Consider the following 15,701-nt stretch of genomic DNA (forward strand, 5'->3'; position numbering starts at 1 on the left):
CCAAAGCCCTTCCTGTCCCTGGCTCTCATGTGTCATCTTTACAGGGCAAATCCTGGGCCCATGCGCTTTTTTTTTTTCCTCCATCAGAGTCAGTGAGGCATAAAAGCATACAGAGAGTGCACGCTGTCAAATCTTCTTAGTGTGTGTGTGTGTGTGTGTGTGTGTGTGTGTGTGTGTGTGTGTGTGTGTGTGTGTGTGTGTGTGTGTGTGTGTGTGTGTGCGTGCGTGTGTGTGTGTGTGTGTGTGCGTGTTTGTGTGTGAGTGTGATTGCGAGTGTGTTTTTACACTATGAGGCTGTTCTTTCCTGAGAGTTTTGGAAGCCGGGGATTTACTCAGCTCAGGGTTAATTTTTCTGGCTGCAACACTTGTTTTACCATTGCCGAGCTAAATTTTGCCATAACAACAATTTCTTCTGAACAGTTTGTCCAAAAGTTTTTGCCACATACTTCCGCACCAACCGCAAATGCAAGCACAGCGGCACGGCTATACGCAAAAATCCTGGCCGAACACTTCAGAGAAGACAGAATGATGAAAAGCCCAGCAAAGATCAATCATTATATATCATTAGGGCTATAAATACGTTGGTCCATCTTCCCGGTTCTTGTTTTGTTTTCCTGCTGGCTGGTGCTCATTTCTGTGTGTGAGCTGTGCCACATGCTGCGCAGGGTCTTGCAAGGTAGTTAAAGAGCAGAGCGCTGTCATGTGTTGAATTTCTTCCCTCATTCTCCTCCGCTGCTCCTCCCCCCCATTATTCTATCCAAAAAAAGGACCGTCTACTCATGTTTTACATTCACAACATGAACTAAAATATGCAGTATTGATTGCTTTATCTTTAGTGACAACGGCTGCAGACCAAACAAATGTAGATAGAAGAACTACAGTGTGCCTATGGTGCGATTTAACAGCCAGCACTTTGATTTACAACCCGGCGTGTTGATTTTTTTTTGTCTTCCTCTCGCTTGTCAATCGAACAGCTCCCCTCTGTAGGTTTAACAGCACATATACATCAACTGTTTCTCCCGTCTGACCTCATTCACGCACCGCTTCAGCCTTTTCTTTCTACCCCAGCTGTCTCGTAGTTACATCACTCATCCCTTACCCCCCTCCTTGTCCTTTCTCCGGATTATTCCCTTCAGTTTCCTTCGTTAGGGCCGACTCAACCTGCACCAGGAGTCTGTGGACGCTCTCCATTGTGGGCCCGGACAGCAACCTACCTACTCCATTAAATAGGCACTCACTTGATAGGAGATTTGTAGCCAATATCCTGATTTGCATTAGAGAAGGTAAGGAAGTGGTGTGGCTTGTTAAGGGGCTTGGATGCAATTGATCGGTGTCCATGCTGTGCGCTGAATGTAATGAGAGGAGGACGGCGGGGGAGGAGGAGAAGAAGAGGAAGTATATCTGCATGTGTACATCCATGAGTGAGTGGTTGTCGGATTAAAATGGAGTAAGATACTGAAAACAGGCTAGAGGTGGGAGAAAGCTACTAATCGGTTAAAAAAGAGGGAGAGTGTAGGGAATGTGTTGGGGGAGGTGTTTTGTTTCCTGCCACTCATCTAATCAAAAAAATCAATAGCATCCATAATAAGGAGTGGTCCGAGAGCTGTGTCCTCCAACACTTCTGCACGCCCCAAAGTCACAGCGCCTCGCCCTGCATCACTTAGCCCGCTGAACCGAAGGCTGCCATTAGGTATGAACCACGCATCACTCAGCCCTCTGCCCCAGCGTGAGACCACATGAAGGGTAAAAGAGCGCAGCCTGATAATTTGCCCGCTCAGTGCGGACCCCCCCTTTGCCCCCCTAAGACAAAGTCAACAAACTGAATTAGATTAAGTGCATTTATGAAAAATGTACACAGAACAAAAGGGAAAGGTGTCAAGAACCATATGTTGGAGTTAAAAGTGACAATTAGCTGCTTACTTTGTGTCACCTGGTACGGGGATAAACAACTGCAGGGGATGAATTTGTTACACAAAAGTAACAACAATAACTGGAGGAAAGAAAAAAACAAGGCTTCAACTTTGCATATTTTAGCAGCTTAGCAAAAGGAGCATCAGTGCCACTGAATTAATGCGTGTTCCTTGTTTTATATTGCTCAGCTCTACTCAGCTCTGGATTCAGAGACCTTGAGTGTAGTGAAAATAGATTCTTGTCTTCTGCCTTAGGGCACCTAAACGTGTCTTTTCAGATTTGGTGATGGCTAGGTCTATGATCATTCAAGCGCTTCAAATTACATCAGGATGAAAAGGGGAAGGAGGTACATGGGAAATGAAAAAAAGAAAGAAAATGATATTCATTCTTCCCCCTTATCTACCTTTTACATCAGTGCTCGCAGATAGGGCTTGGAATAGGTAATGCGCTCGAGCCCCGTTCTGTCACATGTGTAGGTAGAGTCGTGTCTGTCATCCAGTGGGCGCAGCATCTTATAGAAGAGCCGTTTAACACTTTGTCTTTCATCAGCCTGGAGAGGCTCGTCATCACAGCTACAAAGCATGTACTGCTTTGTGATATGTGACATGTCTTCTGTTCAAGTGACGCACATGTTTGGCTCCATAGGCCATCAGGCCATAATGCGCCAACACACACTAAGACACACAGGTAGACAGGCTGACGGACAGGAGATGAAGCACACACACACACAAACTCCCAGTCAATCACAGACACATACACAAGGGAGCACTTAAACACGCATGGCAGAGCAAGGTTAGCGGGGGTCAGCAGGTCATCATGAGGGGAGGAGGAAGAGGGGGGTTAAGGAGGAGATGAAGGCGATGGTTTATAGTAGCACAGCCATATGAACACATCAGAGGAAATCTGAAAGGCCATTAAAACGCCTGCTTTTATGGGTGTAATAATCCCTCTGCTCTGCCTGGGAGTCCAGCCACAGCTCCAATGACCATCCGGATTAAGTGGGAGGTCTGACAGGAGGCAGGCTATCAGCTAATGCAGGGGAGCTCTGAGAGCCCAACAGGGCCACAAACATCACATTACGCCAGGGCTGTTCATACAAGTCGCAACGTGGCGTTTGCTATAGAGCTGAACACATACGGCGAGCTCGGGAAGTGTTTGGACATCGACACACTGTTCGGCGTTTTATCACCGCGCTGTTATAGTGTTTGAATGTAAAATGATACGATGACCAAGAGGTTCGATTGTCAGCTTTAATTTGAGGCTATTCAGGCAGAATAAATGAACAGGCAAAGAAATACAGCCTTTTTTTTATCACCCCTCCCTCATATGTACTTTATTTTAGCTTGCCAGAAGTTTTTTAACAGGTTAAGATAATGTTCAATAACTTTATAATGGGGGTCCAAATCCATGGGGGTCCATATACTTTCTCATATGCCTTATGATAATTAGATGTATGATTTAATGCAGGATGTGACATTTATTGCCTGTTGCTAAAAACAGCAAATGATCAAGTTCCTTATGAATCTAAATTAAATTTGGTGTTTTTCTAATTTCATAATTTCAGGACCATGCATTTGCTCAGCTGCTCTTATTTAAAAAAATAAGTATCTATAAGGGTATTCAAACCTGGTACTGCCGTCTGTGCTGTGATCCGATTACAAGTGGACAGCTGTAAGCCTGTCAGTTCATACCTGGTATTAACATGTCTCGAGTGACCACCTGTGATCCCTGCTTTATATGCAGATATACACGTACATCACTGGAACAAACAGATACAATGTTTTTTACACAAAGAAAGAAATATCTTCATGTAATACATTTGCTGAATTAACAAGTAGGCCCGGATAGTCTGGGGATTTTGTCCACAGACGACAAAAAAGTAGCCTTTATTAGTTACTGTTTACTGTATCTGTAAAATTTGACATGTTCACTGCAATAAAATATTGTCTACTTTAATACGTTTATTGTAAATTGTGAAATTGCTTGAAACAGCACGTTCAAACAGCTGTTAGGAGGTAAAACGCCACTTTAGACACGAAAAACAGACAGACTGGTGATGAGGACATTAGTTGAGAAGGCGGATCTTAAATGTGGCCCAGGACACAAAGAATGCGGTCACTCTTTTCAAACTGGGCATCAGATACAAACATTTACATGTTGTTGCATGACCCTATCGTGCTTTTGACACGATTACAACCTGAGGGGGTTTTATTTGTGTTGTATATTCATGGAGTGTAGCACGGTAGAGGAAGATGCACTAAAACCAAAATTATCTTGCACGTACTGAATCACCAATTTGGACTTTGGTCATGTTTCATCCCCTGGATTGTAATTGTGTCAAAAATAGCATTGGTGTTGAGGCTGAGCAAATACTGAAATAACCTTTTATGTAAGAGGTATCCAGGCAATCTGGTTGCATGTTAATTAATAATATGAAGTAACTGTGAATTAATATTTCTTAACTGATGATCTATTGTGTGAGCGTGTGAGCTAATCATCGCATGAAGTCATAATAACTTGATTAATTCTTCATGGTGAGAATTCATGATACATCCTGCTTTAATTTATGCATTAAATCATCATGAGGCTGCCTTAGTTAAGCCTTACTTAAGTGTTTGACTTGAAACCCCTTACTAAAAAGTGTTTCCATTGTTTTTAATCTCTGATGATAATTCCTCGCTGTGCAGTGACTTCTAAAAGTCTTGAGTCCATTGAGATCAGCAGACTGTTCATATCTGATCATCACGTTTCTCTTTCCAGCCTATTTAATTCTATTTTGTTCTGTCTGTATCTCAGAGTATTCAGCTGTGACTGGTCTCAGCTGACTTCGTAGTCATTACATTGTTCCACATACAAACTAATAAGAGGACGGAGCCAAAACAAAATGTCTCTGTTCACACACTGCAGAGATTAAGGTAGAACATCTTCAAACTCTATTTGAACACGTTAATATTTTGTTTCTCAGCTTTGCCACTGTTTTAAACAGAATCATATATTATATGCTTTTCATGCTATTTTATCCTCATACGCATACAAGGCAAAGACGAAATTAGAGATTGAATGTTACGTTTTTTTCAGGGCCGATTCAGATTACTAGTAGAAAAGGAGACTGATAACTGATATTTATACGGCACATTATTAACACAAAACTGCCTTGCTAGCTCGGTCTTAATATAGCTAAAGCTTATTCCATGTACAATTTAGCTACTACGCCTTTAACTGATTAAACATATGTGTTAAGATAGCTCTTGTAGTAGCGTTGCAGCCTGCTCACCAGCAAAACTGATGGAGGATGCGGGAGCGTTTGGTATCATCAAAGCTGAACAGTTTCCGTGTGATCCAAACATTTTCAATAACTCCAGAGTCCAAAAGTTAAAATTTATTGAAGAAAAGATAGATGTAATAATTTCAAAAAATCCACAACATGTTTTTTATATTTAACAAAATATTCTGATTCAGTCCATTTGTTGGAGTTCAGCCTTTCAAAAGCAACATTTTCACCGCAGTCACTTAACTGTTTGCTCTCTACTTGCTTGCTGCACTCAAGGGAGGCACACACCTGCATTAACAGGGCAGTGCAGCAATCTAACAGCACCATGAATTATATTCATTATTAAGAAAGCTGATTAAATACAAAAAAAGAAGACTAACTCATTCACCTTGATGAATCACTTATAAAAGTATGTTGGAGGGCTTCTGTTAATGCAGCAAGTTCTAAAATTGTTTTATTGAAGTTCATAATTTTTCTATAAATGTTACATTTACATTCTGATTTTTGGAAATGGAGGAGTAACATTTTGAGCGATGAGTGAAGTGTGCTTTCATGCTGAGTTAAGCACATACTAAGTCTAGTTGACCAATCACATTGCTTGGTCGGAACCAGTGATCAAGTGCAACTAAGTCTAATTTGTTCAAGTACTGAATTTTGAGGTGTACTTACATTTTCTGCTACTTAGTTCTCCTCTCGACTACATTTCGTATGCAAATACTGTACTTTGTACCCCACTACTTTTATTTGATAACTTTAGTTACTAGTTAATTAGGTTGAAGATTCTGCTTTATAATGCTCTGTTATTATTTGGCCTCAGGGCCGGATTAGGGCATTTTTAATTAATTTATTTTATCTGTAATCCAACAAAAAAGCACGCAGACCATCAGAAAAATGCTGAATATCGGAACCAATAATCAGTCTATCCCTACACAAAATGACATCCATGCGATATCTATAATTTCTTTCAACATAAAAGCGTATATCGTCAGCTTGACTCTGTGTTCATTATCAGACTGTTGTATTGGATTAGATTGTGCAGGTGTTATCAGGTGAACCACCTGCAGAAAACTTCAGCAGCGATTACAGCACTACTTTACAATGTTCAGATGGAAAACACAGCAGCAGAGTGCTCAGGAAACATTATAAAGTGGATCTGACTACATTGCATCACACAGCGCCCATGCAGCCCGGTACAAATAGAACAGGCTAACCTAGTAGCCCTCAACACATTGAGCAGCACACACACCGAGCTTAGATCGCTCCCTCTGACTCCACAGCTCAGAGCAAGACTTCAAAGCCAGCGCGCAGCCTAAAGTTGAGCAGCAGAGGTAGAAATTGTTCAAAGGAATGTAGCCTGTTTACTATTGACTTTGCAACAATTACCCAAGCATATGTGTGTGTAATTAGATAAGGCAGCCGGTTGTTCTCTAATGCGGCAAATCAAATTAACTAAAGATGCCACATTGATTTCTTTGTGTTCCTTAAATTATTCATCTTCACTTGCACTGAACCAGCCAGCCAGCCACCAAAGAGCTTTTCTAACTGCTCGACACCACTGCTCCCTCGCTCCCTGCTCACACCGATTGTTTTGTGAGATTTATCCAAGTACCTTTTCAATATTTTTCGCCATCACAATTTCGACAAATTGACCCTCCTGGAAAGAGCACGTTTTGCAGTGTTATGGTAATGCCAGGAATTCCCATTAACTGAGATTGCTCCGAGCTCCTTCATTGTTGTCATGTGCGTGTATGTACTGTATGTGTGTGTGAGGGAAGGAGGGAGGGAAATTTGCCTGCACGCACGAGACTGCTAGGAGAATTCATGAAGCACGCAGGCTGTAGACATCCACATCTCCGGCTGCTCCATCGACATCCTGTTCTCTGGCATGTTGCGCACGGGGGAGATCAATATGACCTTACCTCCACCACCCACTCCTTTGAAACTTAATTACTGATATTCAGCTACAAAGTCATCATAGTCTGGCTGTCAATATTCATTGGGGATCATTACGGGCCTAATAAAAGAGGTTATTTACGGGCTGCTCTGCTGACACCGGCCCAAGTCCAGGGATTCAGCTCCAGCCATCTCAATTTGCTTCACCTCTCACTCTCACTCTCTCTCTCTCTCTCTCTCTCTCTCTCTCACCTCTCCCAGAAGCACTGACCTGAAAAAGAAAAATTGACAGCAGAGAAACGAACAGTAGAGAGGATGGAGGGTGAATTCTTCTGGCACGGCTTTTAATTCTCTTGGCTTGTGTTTGGAGGTTTTTTCAGCCGGTGCCAGAAAAACACTGTAGCCGCCATATCCCTAAATGTGAACTTTGCTTTGCCACTGGCATCACAATCGGACCCCACAAAGGGATATTTGGTGACATTTAGAGAAATGTCGCGCAGCGTTGTCGCCGTCTTGATACAACACAGTTTTAACTCTTCTACACCAACATCAATTATTGCGTTTTCAAGGCCGCAGCGCTGTTCTTCAGGTTCTTTCACAGAAAGTCATTTCATCAGGACCGAGAGCAATAGCGTGAGCCCGCAGAACTCCCATTCCTGACATTGTACGGCAACAAGGAGTGTGACTGTGGGAGATTGCTATATGTTAATTCATTCAATAAATCAATACCTGCACTGTAATTGAAATGGTTGGCCATCCGGTGTTGAGGCAACGTGTTGAAAACTGAAAAGTGGAACAGTGAACTCTGTAGATCAAAAGAGGAACTGCATCCAGAATATAAATATATATCCCTCTTTCTCTCTGTCTCACACATCCCTTTTGTTTCTCGCTTTCAGTCTCACACACGAACATCCTTATATCCAAGCACTTTCACACACACACACACGCGTGCGGCGCTGCAGTTTCCTCTTAGTGTCTTGATTAATATGGTCCACTTTGCATCAGTACACTGGATGCCAATGCACACTGTGCTGCCTTCCCAGAGCAATTAGCGGAGGGGCTCCACCAGCGTTGGATTATCAACAACAAGATGCCTCCTGACGCGAGCCCTAAAGCCTGCTGACTTATTCATATGTGTTTACTTTAAAAGCCTCTGCCCTGGTTTTTGTGGGTGGGCTGCATCAGAACTGAATTAAGAACAACATCTGGGGAGATAGGAGATGGGAGGGTGAGACAGACAGGCACATTATGCCCACAGAGAGGTGGCTGAGAGAGGAGAGGGACGGGTCGAGCTGCATGGAGATCTCGCTGTGCAAATAAAAATGTAAGTGGATGAGGAGAATAAATTGACAGGAGAAATCACTTTCAGCCGATGCAGCTACAAAAAACCAGATACAGACCACACCACACACACCTGGATCAATTATTAACTGCAGTGTGTCGGTTTGTGCTTGTGCTGTTGTGGATAAGATTAATGAATTCTCCTGCAGTATCTCAACCCTTTTCACGCCAAAATATAAGCTGCGACTGCTACTGTTGTGTTTTCTTTTTAGTATTTTTGTGCTTCCTATCCCCACATGAATGTCATAGCATGAATAATTAAATGTAGTGTTTGAATCTCTTTTAACACTCTGTCTCTACTCTGTCTGCAGCGATCCCAACAAACCCGTTCCCCAGGACACCAAGTTCATCCACACCAAGGCCAACCGCTTTGAGGAGGTCGCCTGGTCCAAGTACAACCCCCAGGACCAGCTGTACCTGCACATCGGCCTGAAGCCACGTGTGCGCGACCACTACCGCGCCACCAAAGTGGCCTTCTGGAAACACCTAGTGCCCCACCTGTACAACCTCCACGACATGTTCCACTACACCTCCACCACCACCAAAGTGCCCCCGCCAGAGACCACCCAGAACACCTTGTCCACCAAGAGGCCCAACGGGAAAACCAACTGGCCATTCAACACCAAGCGGCCTCCCATGTCCCCGGCGTACAACAGCGAGGACAAAGACTCTTGGAACGAAGACGAGGAGACGGGGCCACTGGTGGTGGAGAACCCACGGGATTACTCCACAGAGCTCAGCGTAACGATCGCTGTTGGAGCCTCGCTGCTGTTCCTCAATGTGCTGGCTTTCGCAGCCCTCTACTACCGCAAGGACAAACGGCGGCAGGACTCCGGCCACGGGCAACCCAGCCCACAGCGCCAAACCACCTCCAACGACATTGGCCACCACGCGCCCGAGGAGGAGATCATGTCGCTGCAGATGAACCAGACGCACCATGAGTGCGAGGCGGGGAACAGCAACGAGGGGGCCCTGCGCCTGGCCTCGCTGCCCGACTATACGCTCACTCTGCGGCGCTCTCCGGACGACATTCCCCTCATGACCCCCAACACCATCACCATGATCCCCAATTCCCTGGTGGGCATGCCCAACCTGCACCCCTACAACACTTTCACAACCGGCTTCAACTCCACCGGCCTGCCGCACTCCCACTCAACCACCCGCGTATAGCTTTAAGGAGGCCAGGGGCAGCCAGCGCAGGCGGAGGAGGAGGAGGTGGCGGCGGCAGTGGTGGAGGAGGAGGAGCAGGAGGATGAACGAACGGAGGAGAGGATTGTGTTTTATAAATATCACAGGGAGGGGGAGGGCTGCGAGGGGGAGGGGAGGGGAAGGGCATGAGTGGGATTAAAACGTGAAGAGATTTAACTAGACTTTTACTACGAGGAGAGTTGCTGAGAGCTCTCTATGGATGTCAAGTTGTGCAGAGCTGCCAAAATCAAACTGCTTCCCTTCTCCTGGTCGGGGGGAGGGGGTCTTTCTGCAGTGTTCTTTTCTAAAATAATCATTTTAAAAGCCTTTTTAAGCAGACTGAGGAGATATCAACACTTTTTTTCTTGAATTCATAACAAAAACAAAGAGAAGTGCTTTTTATTTCCCATCCCTTCCTCCTGCGGGAGACACATCTCGAACAATGGCCTCTACGTCAATATTCGCGAAATGTTTTTAATTGCTTCTTTGTTTTTGTTTTACGTTTCAATGCCTTACAAAGCTTGTTCTTATTTTGTCATTATTTCCATTCCCTGAGACTATTCCAAGTGGAGTGTGTTACAAGCTGATGAGACTCAAAGATGAGAGACTGAATCCAGGATGGGAACCTAGAGGATATGCAGATGTAGAGATTTTAAACCCAGTTTGGGCCACTCATCTTTTCTTTCTGTTGCGTACCAACACAACAGCCACACAAATGGTGTTATCATTTTTGGGTTTTTTTAATCTCGTATAGAAATAATTTGTCTGGGACAGCTCTTGCCGGGAGATGAGAAGGCAGAGATAAATACTATGTTACTGTGATTGTTTTGTTAAGAAAAAAGTGCATCTTTTACAGCCAATTTATCTGTTAAGCTATCTGATATTATCTCCACAAAGTGTGCACGTACACATGCTGCTTAGAGCACCGGTGTGTTTGTGTGCATGTGAAAATGATTTCTCGTTCCAAGCGTGCAAGCGTGGTTTAGAGGCTGAGATGAAGGAAGAGACACATTGTCGGAACTTGCAAAAGCAAGAGTGGTGAGCGAATGAGTGTATGAGTGCGAGAGAGAGTGTTCGAGAGAATGAGTGTATGAGTGCGAGTGAGTGTGTGTGTGTGTGTGTGTGTGTGTGTGTGTGTGTGTGTGTGTGTGTGTTAGAGAATATATGTGTGTGTGCATGCGTGCGTGTGTGCGTGTGTGTGTGTGTGTGTGTGTGTTCGTGCACCTGTTTTTTTGTTTGTAGGTCTTATAATGTGGTTTTCGGGGTGGGGTGGGGGTGGGGGCTGAGTACTTTCTCATGTTGTTGATTTTGGTTCACCACCAGTAGTGTTTCTGCTGCGTCTCTGGGTGTCTGTCTTTGCGAAATAGCACTTTTGTTATTTTCAAAGTTATATATGTCTAATTTTGCTTAAAGATTACAAAATAAATCTATTATTTTACGTGTAAGAGAAAAAAAAATAGCTAAAGATTCAACTGAACTAACTGACATGATTCCATTGACTTTGTAAGAGTTCCTCTTCAAAAGCAGACAGTGGCCTGTTTGCACTGAATAAACCTACATCAGTGCACACTTGTATTTCTTTGAATATATATATAAATATGGGCATACATACATATATGTATAGGGCTTCTATGGAGATATCGCTCCCACTTACAAAGCAATGAAAACACTGTTCAGACTACAAAGCACCAATGCAAATAATTTCTATGTATTGTTGTCGTCATTCGAAAACATCCTAAGCCAAGACCACTCTAGGTGTCTTTGTAAGAGCTCTATATGTATATTTATGTATAAAATATTTAATATTTATTTATGTATACCAGATGCATACATGCTGATTGTGCCATGTGCCAAATTAAAACTGTAAAAAATGAAGAATATAAAGTTTCACAAAACTTTCTTCCTCTCTTGATCAAAGTTCTTTTCCTCCCTTTTTTATGACTTTTTATTATTTCCATTTTGAATGATTTAAAAAAGAAATATTCTTGCAGCAAGTGCAAGTCTCCCCCCAGGACTTCCTCTCTACCTCCCCCTTCCTCTCTCTCCCTCCCCTCCTCCTCCTCCTCCTCCTCCTCCTCCCTCTCTCCGTCTTCTCTCGTTGAAACCTTTGAGAAAAACAGGCTAACAGCTTGGGGCCTATCTGCGTGCATAACTCCAGATTTTACTGTAATTCATGCAAAGTAGTGCTGCAGCAATGGGAGATTGTGAGAAGATTGCCTTGATGTACTCACATTGCATCCTATTATATTATGCTATTTGTGGGGAGAAAACTGGAGTTATTGATTCAGCGACTAAAACTGACAAATTTCATTAAGTATCTTGGCGTAGTACAGATTGTCTCCCGCGTAACAGAAAAGTGTAGTAATCCGACCTGACCACTGATCCCACATCATTGTTGCATTTCTTACTTCATGCACATGGACCTCAACATTTTTATGAAGTATTCCATTACAAGTTTCCCTGGTATTTAATGATTGGAGACGCAGCAGAGCGAGACGCACAGTCTGGTCAGCTCATCACCGATCCTGCCAGAAGCAGAAAGAGAGAAGGGGTTATATGAGGGAAATTGCTTGGAGACTGATCTATGTGAGTCATCTTGTTTTCGCTCATCTTGCCTTATATGGCACCAACCTCCTAATCAGCCACCGTCTTCAACTGAGCCGCAGCCACATGCAGCTGGTTTCTACCTGAAGCCACCTCATACACACAGAGACATTTAATAATGTCTGTGCTTGCGTTCAGAGCAGACTAAACAGTCAATAGTCAGGCTTGTTTCAGGAGCAATAATATCAGTGGTGTATTGTTTTCTGGCATATTATGAACAAACATGACATGGTAGGGTTGATGGCATTTTTGATAAGAAAATATTTTTTTGGAAAATATAGATGTGAGCCGTTCTTGTTGGAATTTCTCCCGAAAATATTTGATTCACCCAAATTACTTAAAAACATATTTTAACTGACATATCTTGGCATTTAACCATTCAGAAAGTTCTGATATTTTTCGGCAAGGTTTTCAGAAGTGTGTCTCTTTCTGTGGTCTCGTCAGTACAGTGGAAGGAAATAGAATTGTATTTGTGGTGCTTACAGCTGTGAAATGTGACATTTAAAAGAAATACAAAAATGGGACACCTATTCTCAGTCAAATAAAAGAACTCCTCGTCATGTCCTTGTACTGGATAATCCACACGACACAATCAAGAGTTTTTAGGGACTATTCTTTGGGAGACAGTAGTTCATTGCAAGGTCTCCGTATTCTATAACTGTATTCTGTAAAGCTGCTTTGATCAGTATTTTTTTGCTCACAATGGTTGAGATGATAAACCCACAGGCAGTGTTGCAAAAACAACCCAAAAGTCAAACTTAAAGTAAAAGTACCGTTCAAAAATATGACTTTGTAAAAGTGAAAGTCATCCATATGCATAGTACTTAAGTATCTAATATTACATTTCCTCAAGTATCAAAAGTAGAAGTAAAAGTAATGAATACATATATTTACATGTATGTTTGGACTGTATACTGTGAGTTGACTGATTATCAGCCTGGCTGATTGTCAGATCCAATATTCAGCATTTTTCTGATTATCAGCTTTAGTGATTTTCGTATTTGTCAATAAAATAAATTAATCTAAAAATACACTACTTTTGCTCTGATGCAGCATGCAAAGTAAGTACTCAGTTACATTCCATCACTGCCCACAGACAGTTCTGCAGTCCCCCTCAGCTCTACATAGCATTTTAGCAATTTTTAGCACCTTGTTTTGGTTTACGGCCCGCAGCCAGCCTTGCTCCAACCTTTGGTTTGTTTCACTGCTCTCAGAGTTGTTTTAAGATGCAGCAGGTAGTTGTTTACTGCAAAAAGCTCTTATTCACTGAGCAGGCAGTGTCTGACAGGCCAAATTAGAGACTAGCTGGTGAAAATATTGAGCAATTAGCATGAAATGAGTGAAAATTGGACTGACTTTCATCAGATAGCCAGAAACACGACTCCAAAATGAATGCTCATGTTGCTCCGTTTCTGCTGGATGTTTAAATAAGCAACCGTTTGCCAAGTTTTCCATATCAACTGAAAAGTGTTTTTTAATACTGTTAGCACCACAAACAATGTTTTGTCCACCATTCCATTCATTAAACGGTAACTCCACCAATTTTACACATTAAAGTGTGTTTACAGGTCTTGGGGAGTACAGCTGCATGTGTGAAAAAAAGCTGTTTGAGGCTCCAGTGATGTCACTCAATGGTTACGGTGCATTGTGGGTAATGTAGACGCCAGGTTTTGAATGGGGGTCTATTATGGACAGTTCAAAAACAAATTATCAAAATCAGTACGGCAGAACCAGACGTTGCCACTTTTTTCTTCTTCCTTTTCAAAAATTGCCGCCTACATTACCCACAATGCAATTTAGCCACTGAGTGACATCACTGGAGGCAATTAATCAGATTACATGTAGCTTCCTCTGGAGCAACAAAATGCTTTATAGTACTTTTTTCATATATGCAATAGTACTCCCCAAGACCTGTTAACACACTTTAATGTGTAAATTTAATGGATTTACCCTTTAAAGGTGCTGATGAGGGCGATGAGATGCTGCTGAAAACTGCTGAAAATTTTAAAGTAAGTGCTCAATGTACACCTGGAAGACTTTTGCATCAAATTATGGGGTTTTTGTTTTTAGTAATTTGGGCAAATTGACCCTTTAAAAGAGGATCTGAATCAAAGTATACAGCCCCTCGTCTGACCCGTCTGCAGTGGTGGCAGGTCAGTTTCCATTGGCTCCAGCACACACACTTACAGTGGCACTGGGCTAAAATTGAGTAGTGGAGTTGAGAGTGAACTATCAAAGGGAAGAAATGTCATGGGAGGGCAACTTGTTTTTTGCCATGTAATTTTCCCATATGCGGTTAAAGCAGAGCAGATGTCGCTGAGTATTGGCAGGGGTAGACCTGGTGGCCTCGGGGAGACAGTTCGGGATACATGGCCCTGTCAAAAGCTACATAATTAAGAGCCGGACCAAAGGGGAAGACCAGTGGTGTGGTGCAGCTAGAGAGAGAAAACGGGGTCAAACTCCTTCAGCAATCAGGCACCTGAAGGCTCGACGATATCAGCCCAAACTTCCTGTGACAAGACTCACCACCAGTAGAAAAAATGGGACAGTTATGAGCCAGACACTTTTCCACTGTCGAGATTTGTTTGCACTTCAGTGAGTGTGTTTCGAAAGTGACATCATTCAAGGATTGGCTGGAATACCCCGATGGGGGTTTGTGACTGCCTCGACAGCACTGAAGACAAACCCAGCCTAGAAAATGGATGTGCTAAATTACACAGTGCCACCCGTTGGGAGAGAGCTGCAGGTGTGTGTGCGTGTGTGTGTGTATGTCTGTGTGCGAAGTATGTGTGTGTGTGCGGATATTGAGAATTTTATTTCACCCGCTTTGAACGTGTTGTTACCTATATTTCCTCTCTCCCTCACCCTCATTTCTCTCTTCCTGCATCTCACTCATCTTTTCTTCCTCTTTCTCTTTCCTCACACAAAATGCAATCAGAGCAGCTCTACCTCCGTCGCACAGAGACATGACTTGCCCATTTTCTCTTTCTTCTACTTCGCAAGTGCCATAATCTGGACTGCTCGCTCATTTCCTATCATTTAAGGTCTAATTACCTTGATTTACTATGTTTCTCTGCGGACTAAGAAGCTAATTAAGATTACTTATTGGGAAGCAGAGTAGAAACAGTCACTGAACCAAAAACTCCTGTAGTTTAAATTCAGATAGCCTGTTTTTCTCCAAAGGGAAATCATTCTGCATTTTGTCAAAACATCGATAATCTATTATTTCCATGTGAAAAACGCACTCTTGACAGTTTCCTTTTGTGCCCACAGAGCACAGGCAAATCACTGGCATATGTTTCAGGTTTCCCTCACAGCAAACAATGGAGCTTTTATGGTGGCATCAAACCCATATACTGTATCACATTTTTCACTAGCAGCTAGGAAGTCGATGGTCTTTGAGCCCAAATACATCATGATAAATCTCTGTTATTTCAGTGTCATTGTACAGATTACTAAAGATGCCCTGTTACTTCTATGTTTATGTCCATAG

At 42.8% G+C, this 15,701-nt stretch overlaps 1 protein-coding gene across 8 annotated transcripts in view; it reads left to right on the forward strand.

The window, feature by feature from the left end:
- The window catches only part of nlgn3a (neuroligin 3a), a 100,057-nt gene extending 90,471 nt beyond the window's left edge, over window positions 1-9,586 (forward strand). For all 8 annotated transcript variants that reach the window (XM_073487018.1, XM_073487025.1, XM_073487022.1 and 5 more), the window contains one exon: window positions 8,728-9,586. In XM_073487018.1, the coding sequence (XP_073343119.1) occupies window positions 8,728-9,586 (859 nt within the window). The remainder of the gene's footprint in view (window positions 1-8,727) is intronic.
- The last annotated feature ends 6,115 nt before the right edge of the window (window positions 9,587-15,701 follow it).

The sequence above is a fragment of the Pagrus major genome, chromosome 18, assembly GCF_040436345.1.
Source record: "Pagrus major chromosome 18, Pma_NU_1.0".
Taxonomy (NCBI): domain Eukaryota; kingdom Metazoa; phylum Chordata; class Actinopteri; order Spariformes; family Sparidae; genus Pagrus; species Pagrus major.